Source organism: Haemaphysalis longicornis, unplaced genomic scaffold (genome assembly GCF_048455015.1).
Source record: "Haemaphysalis longicornis isolate Haplotype H1 unplaced genomic scaffold, Haemaphysalis longicornis Haplotype H1 scaffold_13, whole genome shotgun sequence".
Classification (NCBI taxonomy): Eukaryota; Metazoa; Arthropoda; class Arachnida; order Ixodida; family Ixodidae; genus Haemaphysalis; species Haemaphysalis longicornis.
Window position 1 is genome coordinate 11,576,140 of NW_027526233.1, and position 17,876 is coordinate 11,594,015.

At 49.5% G+C, this 17,876-nt stretch overlaps 1 protein-coding gene across 1 annotated transcript in view; it reads left to right on the forward strand.

Annotated features, from left to right (window-relative positions):
- The window catches only part of LOC144164403 (uncharacterized), a 78,384-nt gene extending 70,354 nt beyond the window's left edge, over nt 1-8,030 (forward strand). Inside the window, exon 2 of the mRNA XM_077694922.1 lies at nt 7,749-8,030. Coding sequence (XP_077551048.1) covers nt 7,749-8,030 — 282 coding nt within the window. The remainder of the gene's footprint in view (nt 1-7,748) is intronic.
- The last annotated feature ends 9,846 nt before the right edge of the window (nt 8,031-17,876 follow it).

Consider the following 17,876-nt stretch of genomic DNA (forward strand, 5'->3'; position numbering starts at 1 on the left):
ATGTTTGCATAATTTGGGCCTATTTTTGTCCACATAGATGTGCCACTTATTTTGATGTAGTGCTGGTTATTGAATTCAAAATTGTTTAATTCAAGTAATAAAGTTAGCAGTTTAGCCAAAGTGTTGCTGTCAATACGTTCGTCCTCTTGTGAATTTTCGTAGGCTTTTATGACGGATTCTATTCCACCGGCGTGAGGTATGTTTGTATACAAAGAGGCTACATCTAATGTTACAAGGAAGGAGTCATCCGGTATTGTGAGGTCTTTTATTTCACTTAGAAAATCAGTAGTATCCTTTATGTACGAATTTAATGTAGGTGGAATTTCCCTTATAATGTTGTCGACATAGCTAGAAATGTTCTCGGTCACGGTTCCTATGCCAGAGACTATGGGCTGCCCGGATTGTTGAATTTGTGAATTTTGGGAAAGAGGTCAAAACGTCCTGGCGTGCAGTGCAATGGAATAAGAGCTCCCGCAGTTTTTTTGTCTATCAGTTTTTCATCCCTAAGTTCAATTATGGTACTGCGGACTCGTTCTTTGTATTGTAATGTCGGATCGGCCACAAGGGGCTGGTAGAAAGACGTGTCACCTAATTGCCTTTGCGCTTCAGTGTTATAATCCGTTTGGTTCATGACAACAATGGCCCCTCCCTTGTCAGCGGTCTTTATAATGATGTCAGAGCGGGTGCTAAGAATTTCTAGTGCCCTCTGTTCCTTTCCTGTGAGATTCGGTCGGTAGGAGGTGCGCTTTCTATATTCCGCTATGACATCCTTTTGAACCGCCTTGATGTATGTATCCATATACTTGTCACGTTGTGGTGGTGGCGTCCAATGGCTAACTGATGGAAGGCTCGGTCCTGTGTTATCAACCCTGGGGACATCATGATAGTACTCTTTTAACCGGAGTGAGCGTGAGAAATGTTCTAGATCCTTGTACAGTTGCAGCTCATTCAATTTTCCAGTGGAGGGACAAAACGATAGCCCCTTAGACAATGCGCTCAATTCATCCTTCGAAAGAGTAACGGTGGAAAGGTTGACTACATTATCAGGAGTATCGGGCTCGGGTACATCATTATGGGAAGATGATGTGCTAGGTTCGGGTAGGGATAAATCAACACCGTCGCGGAGCGTTTTTTTTTTGCCTTGAGAGCGGAAAAATGGCTTGTTTTGTTCAGTTTAAACATTTCTAGTTCGGTCTTTTCTTGCGTAGTCAAATGAATTTTTTTAAGTAGATAGATTTCTTCCTTTTTAAGGCATCGAGGCAGCATCGAGGCAAGAAATCTCTCTACTTAAAAAAATCTCTCTACCGAAAAAGACCGGTGTTCCCGGAACTGGTACCATGTGCCAACCAGACCTACACTTCCAGGAGCGCGTCTTGTGTGTGCTACTGCCTTCTGTGATATTTGGTCTCAAGAGTTGCTTCACCCTGTCTCCTTTTACTCCTTTTTTCCTGCTTTTTATTGCTCTTTGGATGGGAATGTACACTCATTTCCTTTCGAAAGTACCTGTCTTTGTGCTTTTGTGCGCGCTGCCTTTTCTTCTCAAAACCAGAAGCCAAGTATAGTACTCTTTTATGTTTCAATCACCTGACTCTGATCCATGTAATAGAAGGGTATGGCCAGATGTGCACCATAAGTGTGCATAGGCATATGTTTTGACTCCTCTCTTGCCCCCAGTTGCCACGGTACACTGAAAATAGCAATTACCTTGTTAGTTTATTTTTTATCCTACTTCATTTGTATCTTCATGCCAAGTAAGTGTGATTACTGCGTTACGTTTTCGTTATTATTGCATGTTTATTCCCGTAGGGGAATCCGGAGTAGCACATGCCCAACTGCACATGCCTGGCCAGGCACCACTGGTGATGATTGTGGCAGGGTGCCCAAGCTTAGGGTTAGAGACGCGACCGTAGCCACTGCGTACTCCGCTAGGGGCGCCACTGTAGCTCCGCGGTATTAATGACACACGCGCGCGCTCCGCTCCACTCATTCTACCTCTGCAACGCCGCGATCCTACTGAAAACTACTGGGAACTTGAGTTGACCCCATGGCTGCTTCGCATACTACTCAGGGTTCTCCTACGGGGAGATGGTAAAAATTTTTTACTTCTTTTTTCTCATGTTCGCTCCGCATGACTTTCAGTTTATTGTGGTATTTTTTCATGCCAGGGCCAACTGCGTGCAGGGCCATAAGCTGTTTTGACCGTTCTTTTTAACCCCTGTTGCCACGGGGGAAAGGGGGAATTACCTTGTTAAATTTTTTTCTTCGTTCTGCATCTTTTTAGTTTACTTTTCTAATGTTTTTCTTTGCCCCTTACATTCCTCTTTCCCCTCTTCCACTGCGCTCATTTTGTCCCTGCCCACCATCCATGAATCCATTGTACAAACTCTCCCTTAACTTTCCCTGCCCACTCCTTAGCTACATTCTCTTTATACATAACCTTGAAACCAACCTATTCTGTACTCTGACGAAAGGAAGTCTTCTTACTGAAACGTCAGAAAACTTTGATTTTTTGAATGTGTTTTCTCGTGTGTATCTGCTGCTATTACCTTACTTTCTCCCGCTCTGTCTGAGTTTTTATGCTTCCGGAAAATATATATACATATATATGTATATATATATATATATATATATATATATAGCAGCAACTATATAGCAGCGACTGACTACAACACAAAAAAACAGGTAACGCGGCCTCCTTCCCCGTTTTAAGACAGTTTTTAAAGCTAAGAAAAATCACCGAAAGCGCATACGTTCCGAATTGCACGTTTCCGCTCTTGCACAGTACTTGACTGCCCCGGTCGCTCCCAGGGGTCTTTGGATTAGAATAAAACCTGCTACTACCGTACTCTCCCCGTCCAATATGAATAAGTGGAAACAGGTACTCGATAAAACATCCTTATAATTAACTGAAATAATCCTCAATCACTACGCAACTACGGCCCATTCTCTCCGAAAGAAAGAGGAACTACTTAGTCAGGAACTAAGCAAAAGAGAGTTGAACCTTTTAAGCAACTACGAATCTAAGACGGCCTCCGCCATATCCCGAACAAAAGACCAAAAGTTTAACCGAGATAAGATTTCTAACACTGGCCACATGCGTAAGAACCTAACAAGCTCCGGCACTAGTAACTGCCACAACTCTTACAATACGGCCGATAATGTCACTACGACTGTAATATATGCTTCGACTACTGCACCCCAAACAGTTAAGGTAAATCCCTGTACTAATATTTTTCCCTCGCCTGCCGTCACAAAAGAAAACCTTACCAGGAATGTAATGAATCTTTCAAGTATAACCCTCTCCCCAGCTCAGATGAACGTCTTGTCAAAGGGCCTAAACTTTTCCCCGGATACTGGTGGTTTTAATGAATTTCAACTTTTTAAGGACTTAGATAACTTTGCCAGAAACATGAGACGACGAGAATTACTTCTACAATCACCCCGCGACGGAAGAAGCCCGCAGACCCCTACCTAGCTATAAGCACTGGACCCCTCCCACACAGCGTGATAGTTGCCTCGACATGTAAATCAAAGCTGCCCAACGCGATGTGCGAAAAGCTTACCAAACACAAATTTCGTTCCACCACAACATGACTACCTACGAAAAGAAAGCCCTAGAGGAACTCGCAAGCTGTCCCGACATAATTATTAAACCTGCCGACAAGGGAGGCGCAATCGTAATCTTTGACAAAACCGACTATGTTAACGAGGCCAATAAGCAACTATCAGTACCGACGTTCTATAAAGCACTACCAAATGATCCCACTCAAGATTATAAGCAAATTGTCAAAGATAAACTTGCTGAGCTTGTTAATAATAAAACAATAAATGAAACCACGGCTCGTTCCCTGATCCACTTAAGCCCAGTAGCCGGTAAATTCTATCTTCTCCCAAAGATTCACAAGGTGAACAACCCAGGGCGCCCCATTGTTTCTGGCATTGGCAATGTTACCGAAAACCTCTCGCTCTATGTGGATAATCTCATTTGTGATATTCCGCCCAGCTTTCCCTCCTTCATTAAGGACACCAATGACTTTCTCTCAGACATCTCAAAAATTGAAATTCCTGATAACTGCCTTCTAGTCACCCTTGATGTTGCGTCACTGTATACTAACATCCCCCACGAAGATGGCATCGCCGCTGTATCCCTTGCGTATGAGCAGTCATCGTGCGACAGACCTATCGATTCTTCTGCTCTCCAAACATTCCTTAGGCTTATTCTTGAACTTAACAATTTTGAGTTCGACGGAGTTCATTACGTGCAAGTCAGCGGAACGTCAATGGGAACTCGAGTCGGACCTAACTACGCTAATATCTTCATGGCTCACCTCGAATCAAACTTTCTTGACACCCAAAATTTAAAGCCAATGTACTATAAAAGGTATATTGATGACATATTCATGATCTGGCAACATGGTGAGGCGGAGCTCCTCACCTTCATTGAGGCATTTAACCTAGCCCATCCTACTATTTCCCTTGCTCATTCCTATTCGGAACACAGTGTAAACTTTTGGGACGTCACCGTTACTACCTTCCAATGTCGGCTTCAAACTAAACTGTATAGAAAACCGACAGACACGCGGCAGTATTTGCACTTCCGAAGCAGCCATGTCAGACACTGCAAGACAGCAATACCTTACAGCCAAGCTCACCGATTTAGGAGAATTTGTTCAAACCAAGCCGACTTTGCCTCAAACTGTCGAGAACTCAAGACCGCCCTCCTGAATAAAAAATACCCGGAAAAAGTTATCGACGACGCTAATGTGCGAGCCAACCAATTAGACCGTAACGAAATCTGTAAGAAAAAAGCCCCGAACGGGAACCCGCAAACTAACTTAGTTTGAACCCACTCATCCTCCGCTTCAAGAGTGTCAACCGTGCTAAAAAAACATCACAATATCCTAATGCAAAGTGATCGCTTAAAAAGCATATTCCCCGAACCACCACGTGTTGTCTACCGGCGTAATGAGAATTTAGGTGACTTTCTTAATAACTCTCGTATCAACCGACCGCCAACTACTGGCTGCATGCCCTGCAATAAACCCCGATGTAAAGTATGCCCACACATGACCACTACACAGCGCGCCACCAGCACGGCTTCAGACTACTACGTAAATATAAAAGGTAACTTTAACTGTGACTCCGCTAATGTTGTATATCTTCTAGAGTGCACTGTTTGTAGGCAACAATATATCGGCCAAACTGAAACGCCCTTCCGAATACGGTTCAATAATCACCGCTCTCATGCAAAAAGCTGCCCTTATTTGCCCCTGTCAAGACATGTGAACAGTCCCGGGCATGCATTTGAACATCTTAAAGCAACGATTTTAGAATCCGCCTTCAAAACGCACCACGACCGCTAGGTTAGGGAATCTTATCTCATTTATAGGTTTGGGTCAGCCACGCTTGGAATTAATGAAAGTTACGGAAAACTAACGTGCTTATCCCTGGATTAAAATTAGCGGCTTCATACTTTTTATAACTATGTTCATTCTTCCTACCCTCAAGTTTGCCATCAGAATTCGCAGAAACTCTCCTAATACAGCAGCTTTATTAGCCTAATGCGGCTCAACAATGCCATTTGTCCTTGGGAGGGAGGCCTCGTTCCCACCACCACTTAAGAATGTTTAACTCTTTGTGATCTATTCATGTTTAACCTTTTGTGACCCTACCTATTTTTTGTTCAATTGCTAGCTTCTGTGAAATGCTCTTTTGTGCCTCCTATCTATTCTCTTGACCCGCGGGGGGTACACCCATCTTCGCTTCCCCTCGAACCAGTCTCCGCAGTCACTTAATACCTTACTGTATACTCTTCCCTTTCTTTTCAAACCGCGGTTGTCTAGTTTCCCCCATTGTCTGAACTTGCAGCCCGCGCGGCATACGTTGACCCGTCATGGTGCAACCTTCAACGCTGCATTGTTAACACGACCCCTTTTTCTCTCTCTCGCCCCCCCCCCTTTTATTTTTCTTGTTTGTTTGTTGATGTTGTAACATAGGCGTAGCCTGACTGTAAGCACACTCCCCATTTCCGAAACATTTTCCGCTCTTTCTCACAGTTTTATGCAAACCTATATAAGAAATGTGTTCAAAATGTTTGCGACAGCAAAATCAAGTAACTTTACTCTGATGAAGGCAAGTCCCGTTGCCGCTACGTAAGTAAACATTGTTTGTTATTGTTCTTGCTGTGTATCCGATTCTTTACTTGTACTATTTCTGCGCGCTTTGTGAGTTTATCTTTCTCTAGATTTATATATATATATATATATATATATATATATTATTTGGAATAGAGGGGCTCGTTAGGAAATATAGAAAGAAATGCCGGCAGAAACCCATGCCTTTCGATTAGATCTCGAATGCCTTACCAATTCGGCTATCTGGGCGAATGTGTTCTCCTTCACTTTCTGGGGTATTTATATTTACTACAACTGTATCTGACGCTTGAGGGTGGTAGCCAGCGCCACTCCGACTACACGGGGAGAAGGGGACCTTCTTTTCAACCCCCGGGGCGTGACGCGAACGTCTACAGCCTGTCTTAAGCGGGTAACTGGTGGGAAACCCTCTTAGGCTACCTTGGCATCAAGGCTGGCCGAACCGACGCCCTCGCTAAGCTTTCGTAGGATAATACGGTTTGGAAATGAGGGGCTCGTTAGGAAATATAGAAAGAAATGCCGGCAGTCCACAACGCCAAAGAAAGTATAGGGGAGTGGTTAGACTATTTTTTACCGTTAGTGACGTTACATTATTTTTTTATATTTTCATTATTAATTACGTAAAAAAGAAATAAAGAAAAACACGCGCCCAGAGTGGGGACCGAGTCCTGACGAAAGCAAATCTCTTTGCTGAAACGTTGGCAACAATCGTGCTTTTACCTTGTTGAAAGTTTGAACGTTTTCTTTTCTTATTTATATACATATACATATATATATTTATGTATACATATATACATAAATATATATATCTATTCATATACATATATATATATTGTGAGGAGCTGTACAGGTTATATTTTAGCATGTGGACAATCACCCTCTCCTGGGTGTGCACCCTATTATCATCGCATCACCTTCATCTCGGCAGCGACAGTGTCATCGACATCGCCTTTCTTCCGGAGCCTTCCTAGCGCTGCGACCGCACGAATAAATCTCCCACCTGACCACTCCCAGACCCTCTCAAGTGGTTGAAGGTGCTTTGATCCCGCAGTCTACCTCTCGCTTCCGCACGACTGGAGCTCGATCAGGTCGTCGATTGCTACTGCCCACCAGCACCATGCAGCACGAGAGCAGCCGCTCGGGCAGCAACGCTGCAGCCCCAATCCAGCCTACCTTTACTATCACCAGCCCCCAGCGCGATCCTCCATCTTTCGCTGGCCTCCGCGGTGACAACGTCGAAGAGTGGCTCGACTCCTACAACCGCGTGAGTTCCTTCAATCGGCGGGATGACTCTTACAAGCTAACGAAGGTGCACTTCCGTCTGAACAAGGTGGCTAAAACTTGGTTTTTAATTATCGCGAAGATTTAACCAATTGGGACAAATTTACCACTTACTTGCGTCAAATTCTCGGCACATCCTCCACGCCAGCTGAAGCTGCCAAGAAAAAACTCAATGAGCGCGTGCAACATCCCATGGAGACCTATACGTAATAGAACGAGGATGTCTTGGCCCTCTGTCTACACGTGGACGGCGGCATGTCAGAAGAAGACCGAGTTCGGCATATTATGAAGGGAATTGCCCCGTTTGCTTTTCAGGCATTTGCCCTGCAGAACCATTCACGCGTGCAGGACGTCATAGCAGCATGCAAACGACTCGAAGACCTGCAATCTATGAGGGTGAAGCCAGCCATGTGGGGCGAAGGCATATCGAAGGACTTCGACTTCCGCGGCATGATTCGGTTGATGATTCGCGAGGAGCTTGAAGGACACGTCTCGCACAATATCCTAGACAACCGCCACCAGCCGCCGAGTACTACAGAGCACGAAGCGCCACAAGAAAGCTTGGTTCCCGGCCTGCGTGATCTGCTTAAGGGATGAGCTGGCTGCTATTAAATCATATCCTCCGTACAAGGCTGAGCACTCCTGCACATGTCCTGCGGCTTCTGCTTCAACACTGCTACCGGTCATGCAAACGTCGACGCTGCTAACGCACGTGGGGAAATCCGGCGCGCACGTGGCTCCCATTTCTACGGTGTCTTCTACTGCGCAGTCTTATTTCGTCTGGGGCCCTTCACGGCCAGTTTGTTACTACTGTGGCATCCGGGGCCATATTTCACGTTTTTGTTGACGGCGCAGCAGGACGAGTGATACAGTTACGCTATGAACGCATGCCGTGATTATAGCCCACGCCGTTATGGACAACCCTTGTTTCCACCAGCTACCCGTCGCTCTTCGCCCCCTCCTGACTCCTATGACCCGCTTCGCACGAAACATTATCCGCGACGTCGGTCACCTTCGCCTTACCGCCGGTCGTCATCTCCTCTCCGCCATGCCTCTCACGTTGCCGACCGTCTCTCGGAAAACTGAAAGCAGCAGTTTTCTGGGGGGAAAAATCTTCAAGTCCCCCTAAGTCCCCATTAAATACATTGACTGTTCTCATAGGAGGAGTTTGGGCCGAGGCTTCAGTCGATACAGGTGCCAGTGTTTCCGTGGTTCATGCAGATTAGTGCTGTAGGTTACGCAAAGTTACAACGCCCAATGACGGTCCGACTCTTCGTGGAGCCAACAGTGTTTTGATTCGACCCTCCGGTTTCTGCAGAGCTGGTGTGTTCATCGATTTCATACGTCATCACATACAGTTCGCAGGGTTGTCCTCATGTGCAAATCAACTCATTTTCGGTTGGGATTTTCTGTCGTCGGCCTCAGCGGTCATCACCTGTCGCCAACCCACCATTCATATCGCCGATACCTCCATTTCCAGTGTTTCGGAAAGGTCGAAGCAATGCCGCTTAGTAGCGAGGACCGATTCTGTTTTGTGCCGAGGAGAATAAACAGTTTTGTCCGTCTCCTCGAACACAGTCACTGATGGTGATGTGTTGATTGAACCAGCTGGGAGTTTTATTTTGAAAGGCGTAGTCATACCTTCCTGCCTCGTCCGTTTTTCGTCTGATTCAGCTCGCCTTGCTGCAGTAAATACGTCTGCCGAAACAATGTTGCTACCGCAAGGTGCCACGGTCACCTCCGTTTGTGACGATGAGGCAGTGTCTGTGCTCCCACTGTCTACACATTCGATAGATCAACACGCCTCCAAGTCGCCAACCCCAGCCTCTGCTTTTGACTCAGCAATAAGTTCTGATGTTACACCAGACCAGAAGCAAGCACAAAAAGTCTTGCGATCGAAACACCAGTGTTCCTTCGACATTTTTTTCGTCTGTCCTGGGAAAGACATCTGCTGCGGAGCATGGCATCGATACAGATGCACCGTCTATTGTTCGCCGCCTCCAATACCGCGTTTCTCCATCCGATCGGAGGGTTACACAAGATAACGTCGACGACATGCTCATGCGGATTATCATTCGTCCTTCATAGAGTGCGTGGTCTTCGCCTGTTGTGTATGTGAAAAAAACGACGGTTCCGTACACTTTTACGTCGACTATCGGGCGCTGAACAAAATAACTCGTAAAGACGTCTACCCGATGCCCCGCATCGATGATACCCTAGACGCTTTGCAAGGTGCCGAGTACTTTACGAGCCTTGATCTTCGCTCTGGATACTGAGAGGTTCCCATGACCGAAGCCGATAAAGAGACAACAGCATTCGCCACGCCCGATGGTCTTTGCGAATTCAACGTGATGCCATTCGGGCTTTCCAACGCTCTGGCCACATTTGAGCGAATGATTGAGACCGTCCTTCGTGGCCTTAAATTAAGAACCTGCCTATGCTATCTAGAAAACCTTGTTTTTTCCTCTACGTTTCCTGACCACCAACACCGCCTAGACGAAGTCCTTTTATGCCTTGCCAACGCCGGGCTTCAACTAATCAAAAAAAAATGCCGATTCGCGAGCAAATCCATGGAGGTGTTCGGACACGTAGTGAAGAAAGATGAAATTCGCCCGGACGCCGACAAAATTAACGCCGTACAGCACTTTCCCCGGCCGACCCGTCTCAAAGACCCCCGCAGTATCCTTGGCTTAGCTTCTTATTTCCGGCGTTTCATACGAAACATCGCTTCGCTTGCTTCCCCCCTCCACAAACTTCTCGCATCTGGCACCCCTTACACATGGTCTGATGACTGCGAAGCAGCGTTCGAAAATCTAAACCACACTCGCACTTCTGCGCTGGTGCTCCACCAATATGACCAAAGGGCAGCGACTATCCTACACACAGACCCCAGTGGGCATGGCCTCGGTGCCGTGCTGTTGCAGCGCACCGCATCTTCAGTACAAAACGTTGTGGCCTACGCAAGTCATGCCCTGACACCTACCGAACGAAATTATACAATCAGGGAACAAGAGTGTCTCGCAGTTGTCTGGGTAGTACAAAAATTTCGCCCATACCTGTACGGACGTCATTTTACGGTGGTCACTGACAACGATGCTTTATGTTGGCTCTCGTCGCTAAATAACCTGAACGGACGGCTTGGCCGCTGGGTCTTGCGTCTGCAAGTGTATGCTTTCACTGTGACCTACAAATCTGGCAAAAAGCATATGGATGCGGACGCCGTTTCATGTTGCCCTATCTCGACACAAAGTGAATCATCAGCTCCGGTGGTTCAAGTCACCCTGCCAATAGCGCCTTTGGGCGTCGTGAAGCTCGACTGCCCCGCAAACTTTGTTGCACTCCAGCGGGCAGACCATTATTGTCCGAAACTCATAGATGAACAGAACGGTCTCGCAGAGCCGTCGAACAGCCCGTTACGTCGTCAGCTGCAGAAGTTCCGTCTCTTTAATGGTATCCGTCATCGTTATAATTACGACCCTACCGGTGACAAGTGGGTTCCCGTCATTCCGCGTGCTCTTCAACAGCAGATACTGCACGTTTTTCACGACGACGCTACGGCCGGACATTTAGGCTTTCACAAGACCTACCAGCGAATCAAAAGTCGTTTCTCCTGGCCTGGGCTTTCTACCAATGTTTACAAATACCAATGTTTCCAAATGTTTCCAGCTGCCGGACCGCTGCAACCACTACCTTGTCCGTCAGCACCATTCGATGTTGTGGGCATCGACTTAAACGGCCCGTTGCCTGTTACGCCAGCTGGTCATCGGTGGGTAGTACTGCGGTTGACCACCTTACCCGCTATGCTGAAATCGCCCCTCTCCGAACCGGTTACGCCGTAGAGGTCGCCGAGTTTTTCTTACACTCCTTATTTCTGCGCCACGGTCCACCACGCGCTCTTCTAAGCGACCTTGATAAGACGTTTCTGTCATCAGTCTTCGCGGAAGTTCTTCGTGCCGCCAATCCGTCCATAAAACGACCTCGAGGTACCACCCTCAAACAAACGGGTTGATTGAGCGCTTTCATCGGGCACTTTCTCATAAGCTTTCTGCCTATATCCGTCCAGATCACACCAATTGGGAAACTATTCTGCCTTTTGTGACATACGCGTATAATTCTGCAGTTCAATGCACCACTGGTTTTGGGGCGCCCACCACCTTCTGTTCTCGATTCAACTTTCTTTTTTGCACCTGTTGACTGCACGGCGAATGTCCCCGCACAATTCGTTGCCAGCGTCGCTTACTGCCGCCAATTGGCCTCGGCGAATACTGCAGCCAGTCAGCATCTCCGCAAGTCTCAGTACGATGAGACTCACCGCAGTGTCTCTTTTCAGCCAGGGGACCAAGTTTTGCTCTGGACACCCGTACGCCAACCTGGTGTGTCAGAAAAGCTGCTTTCGCGATTCATCGGTCCTTATACCGTTCTTCGGCAAACGTCCCTGGTGAATTATCGCTTGGCTCCGAACAACGCTGTCACCGATCGTCACTGCCGCAGAACTGAAAGTGTTCACGTTTCTCGGTTGAAGCCATACGTTCATCGTTCCGACACGCCCTAGCCACCGTCCAGGTGACGGATTTTTCTGAAGGGGGAGGATAAGTGGTAGAAGCTGTACAGGTTTTATTTTAGCATGTGGACAATCGCCCTTTCCTGGGTGTGCCTCCTAATCTCATCGCATCATCTTCATCTCCGCGGCGACAGTATCATCGACATCGCCTTTCTTCCTAGCGCTGTGAGCCTTCTTAGAGCCTTGCTAGCGCTGTGACCGCACGAATAATGTCTACCGCCTGACGACTCCCACAGCCTCTCAATATATATAAAGGTATATATATATATATTGCCGCGAACCATACATTGGGTTTGTTTATTTGTGTTTTGCTTTTACCGCCCGGCTGCGCCGGTCTGTGTTATCTCTGCGTCAAGGGAAGCGCGTGTTCCATTCTTTCTTTCTGTGCCGCATGTGCTATCTGTTGTGTAGGGAGAGCATTCCGATCTAACGTGAACAGCCCAGAATAATCTTCTTGGATCTACTATGTTCTTGATGCGAATCGACGTTTCGAGAACCACGCGCGCCGAAAGACAAAAAGCCTGCAGTGCGGACGCCGGGGCATTCGATTCTGCGACGCTCGCCGACGCACGTACGTCACTTTGTTGACCGCTGCTTCGCCGCCTCTGTATTCTTTTCAGTTGTTAGGGGAGCACAAGTTCGCTCCAATAAACTTGTTTCTTTCCCAAACAACTGCGTCGTCCTTGGCTTCGTGACATCTGGTGAGGTGCGGAGTACGCACCCTTCATACCCACTACAACCTCTGAAAGCCGCCAAGCCAGTCCAACAAGAGCCAGTCTCCGCGTGCAAGATTTACCACCCGAGTTCGGTCTACTACCGGAGAAGACGAAGAAGAAAGACGTCGCAACCAGCACCATGCTCAACCAAGCCGATCCTCCTGTCGTTCTGCAGCAGCCACGGGAACCGCCATCATTCCGAGGAGCCCCCGAAGAAGACCCAGAAGAATGGTTGGAGAAACTGGAGCGCGTCCGGAAATTCAACAGGTGGGACGACGAAGAAACGTTCCGGCATGTTTTCTTTTACTTGGAAGATTCGGCTCGCACTTGGTTCGAGAACCACGAGAGCTCCTTGACAAACTGGTCTCAGTTCAAAAGCGAGTTCACTAAGACCTTTACTACCGTCGCGCGGAAAGAAAGAGCCGCCCTTTTGTTGGAAACGCGCACGCAACACCCCAACGAAGGCGTCGTGATCTTCGTTGAGGAGATGAAGCAGCTATTTCGCCGCGCGGACCCCGAAATGACGGAAGAAAAGAAGTTGCGCTTCTTAATGCACGGAGTGAAGGAGGAACTGTTTGCTGGACTTGTCCGAAATCCGCCCAAAACCATCGCCGAATTCGTGACCGAAGCCAGCATCATTGAGAAAGCCCTTGAAATGCGTGCTAAGCAGTATGACCGCAACTTTGTTGGCGCGGCCAATGCGAACGACTTTAGCAGCACGCGGATCCCGGCCGACAGCCTACGCGAGACTATCAGCGAAATAGTAAGAGAGGAGCTGCGGAAACTTCTCCCAACGCCGCCGCAGCCCCAAGTCACTTCCCTCACCGACGTGATTAGAGAAGAAGTGCAACAAGCGTTGGGAACTTCTACGCCATCCGAGGTACCCCGAGAGCCACAAGCTATGACATACTCCGCTGCTGTTCGTCGACCCCGCCCTGCTCCAACACGCCGTCAAGAGGCCCCGCCGTACCGCCGCCCACTGTCACCCGGCCGACCCCAGGTAGCCCGAAACCAGACGCCGAGGAAGACAGACGTATGGCGAACTCCCGATAACCGTCCTCTGTGCTACCACTGCGGAGAGGCTGACCACATCTACCGTCGCTGCCCATACAAGAGACTCGGACTGCGTGATTTCTGCGTCGACGCCCCACGCCCCCGACACGGCCAGCGCCCTACTGAGATCGACGAATACCTGTCCAACACCAACCGAGGACCAGCCCGCTCAAAACGATCGCCGTCGCCCTACCCATACCAGTCGCCTAACCGCCGTAGCAATGCTGATTTCGCACGTGGAAGGTCCACCAGCCCACGCGGGGGAAACTAAAAGCAGCAACTTCTGGAGGTGAAGTTGCCCTACGGCGAAAAACTGGAAACCCTCCAACGACGCAAGGACGCGCTGAAGACACTGATTCACGACATGCCCTCATCCCGACGACCCGACCTAACCCTGACGAGACTCCCGAACACGACGACAGCTACACGGTGCGACGCGTACCCGACCTGACCGAGACGACGACGACAACGACGATGCACAGTGCCCGACCGTCAACATGTACAAGCAGAGATACGACGCCCCGACGAACCCGGAACTCGAGGAAGCCTGCATCTGACGTCAAGGTGTCCATCGACTGCTTTGACGTAGTCGCCCTCGTAGACACGGGAGCTGACTATTCGGTAATGAGCGGACCATTTGCGTCTAAACTGAAGAAAGTTATGACCAGATGGGACGGTCCGCAATTGCGCACAGCAGGAGGCCACCTCGTGACGCCAAGTGGAACGTGCACATCGCGCGTCACCACACACGGCACAACGTACCCTGCGGCGTTAGTCGTTCTGACTAACTGCTCCCGCGACGTAATTCTTGGAATGGACTTTTTGATGGACAACGGGGCAATGATCGATCTGCAGGCTAAGTCAATAACTTTTTCCCCCCATCACTGCATGACGTCGGAACCTAACCCCGAACGACGTGCTGCTGTAAGGATTGCCGATGATCATGTCACCCTGCCACCCCGCGCAAGCTTGATGGTCGCAGTCTACTGTGAAGATGCTGCTCCTGACGTCGACGCTATCGTAGACACTGATCAAAGGGTGCTTCTCGACCGTGGTGTGTCTGTCGCAAAAGGCATTGCGCGATTCAATGAACACCAATCCCACATTTTGGTTACTAATTTCACCGAGGAGCACCAGCATTTAAACAAGGGCGCGGCAATTGCATTCCTCGAAGAAACGCAAGAAGCAAGTGACGTGATCGCGGTCGCCGACTTTGAACGCACACCCGTAGAAACCTTCAAGCTCCCGCCGACATTCGACGTGAATCCGGCGCTACCACAAGAACAACGGACAAAATTATTGGCTTTGCTGCGTCGCTATAGCGAATGTTTTTCGTCGAGCGCAAAACTACGTCAGACCCCTCTAGCGAAGCAGCGCATAATAACCGAAGATGGAGCCCGACCTACCCGACAGTCACCGTACCGCGTCTTTTCACACGAACGGGAAGCCATCCGGACTCAAGTCGACGACATGCTCAGCGACGACATTATACAGCCATCCAAAAGCCCCTGGGGTGCGCCCGTCGTACTCGTAAAGAAAAAGACGGCACATTAGGGTTTTGCGTTGACTACCGGCGACTGAACAAAATCACGAAAAAGGACGTGTACCCCCTCCCCCGAATCGACGACGCCCTCGACCCCCTCTGCCACGCGAAGTACTTCTCATCGATGGACCTGAAGACCGGCTACTGGCAAATTGAAGTGGACGAGAGAGACAGAAAGAAGACTGCATTTATAACCCCAGACGGCCTATACGAGTTCAAGGTGATGCCGTTTGGGCTGTGCACAGCACCAGCGACGTTTCACAGAGTCATGGACACTGTGCTAGCTGGCCTTAAGTGGCACACCTGCCTGGTATACCTCGACGACGTAGTGGTATTCGCCCGGACGTTCGACGAACACCTTGCAAGGTTGGAGTCTGCACTCGAGGCCATTCGTACGTCGGGGTTGACGCTAAAGCCTGAAAAGTGCAATTTCGCATACGGGGAACTCAAGTTCTTGGGCCACGTCGTCAACGCCGCGGGAGTCCTACCTGACCCGGCAAAAACTTCAGCCATTGCGATCTTCCCAAGGCCGAAAGACAAGAAGGGCGTGCGAAGATTTCTCGGGCTGTGCGCATACTACCGCCGCTTCGTCGCAAACCTCGCACGCATTGCAGAGCCACTCACGCGCTTGACGAAAGATAGCACCCCTTTCAGCTGGGAAAACGACCAAGAAAAAGCATTCTGCGAGCTGCAAAAACACCTGCAAAGTCCGCCCGTGCTCGCTCATTTCGACGAAAATGCCGAAACGGAAATGCACACGGACGCCAGTGATATAGGCTTGGGTGCCGTCCTTGTCCAAAAGCAAAGCGGCTGCGAAAGGGTAATCGCCTATGCCAGTCGTGGTCTGACGGAGGAGGAGAAAAACTATTCTGCCTCTCAGAAAGAGTGCCTGGCTACTATATGGGCTATTTCAAAATTTCGCCCATACGGGTATGGAGGCCATTCAAGGTTGTGACAGACCACCATGCGCTGTGTTGGCTCGCCAACTTGAAGGACCCCTCTGGCCGTCTTGGGCGGTGGAGCTTGCGCCTGCAGGAGTTCGACGTTACAGTCGTTTATAAATCGGGCAGGAAACACTCCGACGCCGACTGCCTGTCCCGCGCCCCCGTCGACCCACCACCACAAGACTCTGATGAAGACAGCGCGTTCTTCGGGATCGTGACGGAGAGCGACCTAGCCGCCCAGCAGCGTGCCGACCCCGACTTACGCGTCATAATCGAGTACCTCGAGGGATGCAACGTTGCCGTTCCTAGGACCTTCAAACGCAGCTTAAGAGCATTCAGCCTGAGAAACTCCGTCCTCGTGAAGAAGAATTTCAGCCCCGGAACAAGAGCGAATTACCTTCTCGTCATCCCCGCGGACCTTCGTGACGAAATTTTGGAAGCGTGCCACGACGACCCGTCTTCCGCACATCTGGGCACAGCCCGCACTATTGGAAAAATTAAGGCGAGGTACTACTGGCCCGGCCTTTCCCCTGACGTCACCCACTACGTCCAGAGCTGCCGTGACTGCCAGCGACGAAAAACGCCGCCGACAAGACCCGCCGGACCTCTGCAACCGATCGCCGTCCCATCGAGACCCTTTCAACAGATTGGAATGGACCTTTTAGGCCCATTCCCTACGTCACGATCACAGAACAAGTGGATTGTCGTAGCGACAGACTACATGACGCGCTACGCTGAGACCGCCGCTCTTCCGAGGGGGACTGCACAAGAAGTGGCGAAGTTCTTTATAAGCCAAGTTGTGCTGCGACATGGAGCCCCGGAAGTCCTAATCACAGACCGCGGAGCGGCATTCACTGCGGAGCTGATGCAAGGAGTACCGTAAAAACCCGCGTATAATACGGACCCGCGTATAATACGAGGTGTAATTCGGGGACAGCAAAATCAGAAAAAAAGCTTTCATCCGCATATAATGCGAGCTAAAGAGCACAGAAAACATTTATTTGCACTGCAGTTACCGCTCAGTCATTGTCAGTTTTCGCTGGCACTGTCTCCCGACGTCCGTTCAGTCATCGTCAGGTTCGCTGCCGCTGTCTCCTGGAGTCGCCTTGTCGGAAATGTCTTCCCACAGAAAGTGGTCCTCAGTGCCATCAAGGGCGTTCGAGATGCCGCATTTCTTAAAAGAGCGACTGACGAGCTCCTCTGGGATGCTGGCCCACGCATCCGCGATCCAGCCACAAAGCACCGCTGGAGAAATCCGTGTCAGCCATTCGGTAGCTGTCATTTACGGGTCTCCTGACCTCATCCACTCTTGGTAGCAGGACCTGATGCAGTCTTTGAAAGGCTTGTTGATGCAAACGTCTAGCGGTTGCAGCTGGGATGTCATTCCTCCTGGCATGACAATGAGTTCGGTGCGGGTTTCGCGCAACAACGTCTTCACGAAATCGGCCAGGTGGCAGCGAAAGGCGTCCAACACGAGCACTGAGGGGAATCCCCAACAGTGCTCCAGGCCGCCGACACCACACAGACTTTATCCAGTCGAGCACCAGTTGCTTTCTCCACCCACGAATGCTGCCTTCGGTGGCGCCGAACTGCCGTCCTGCGGCGCAATTCCTGATGGTGTCGGCA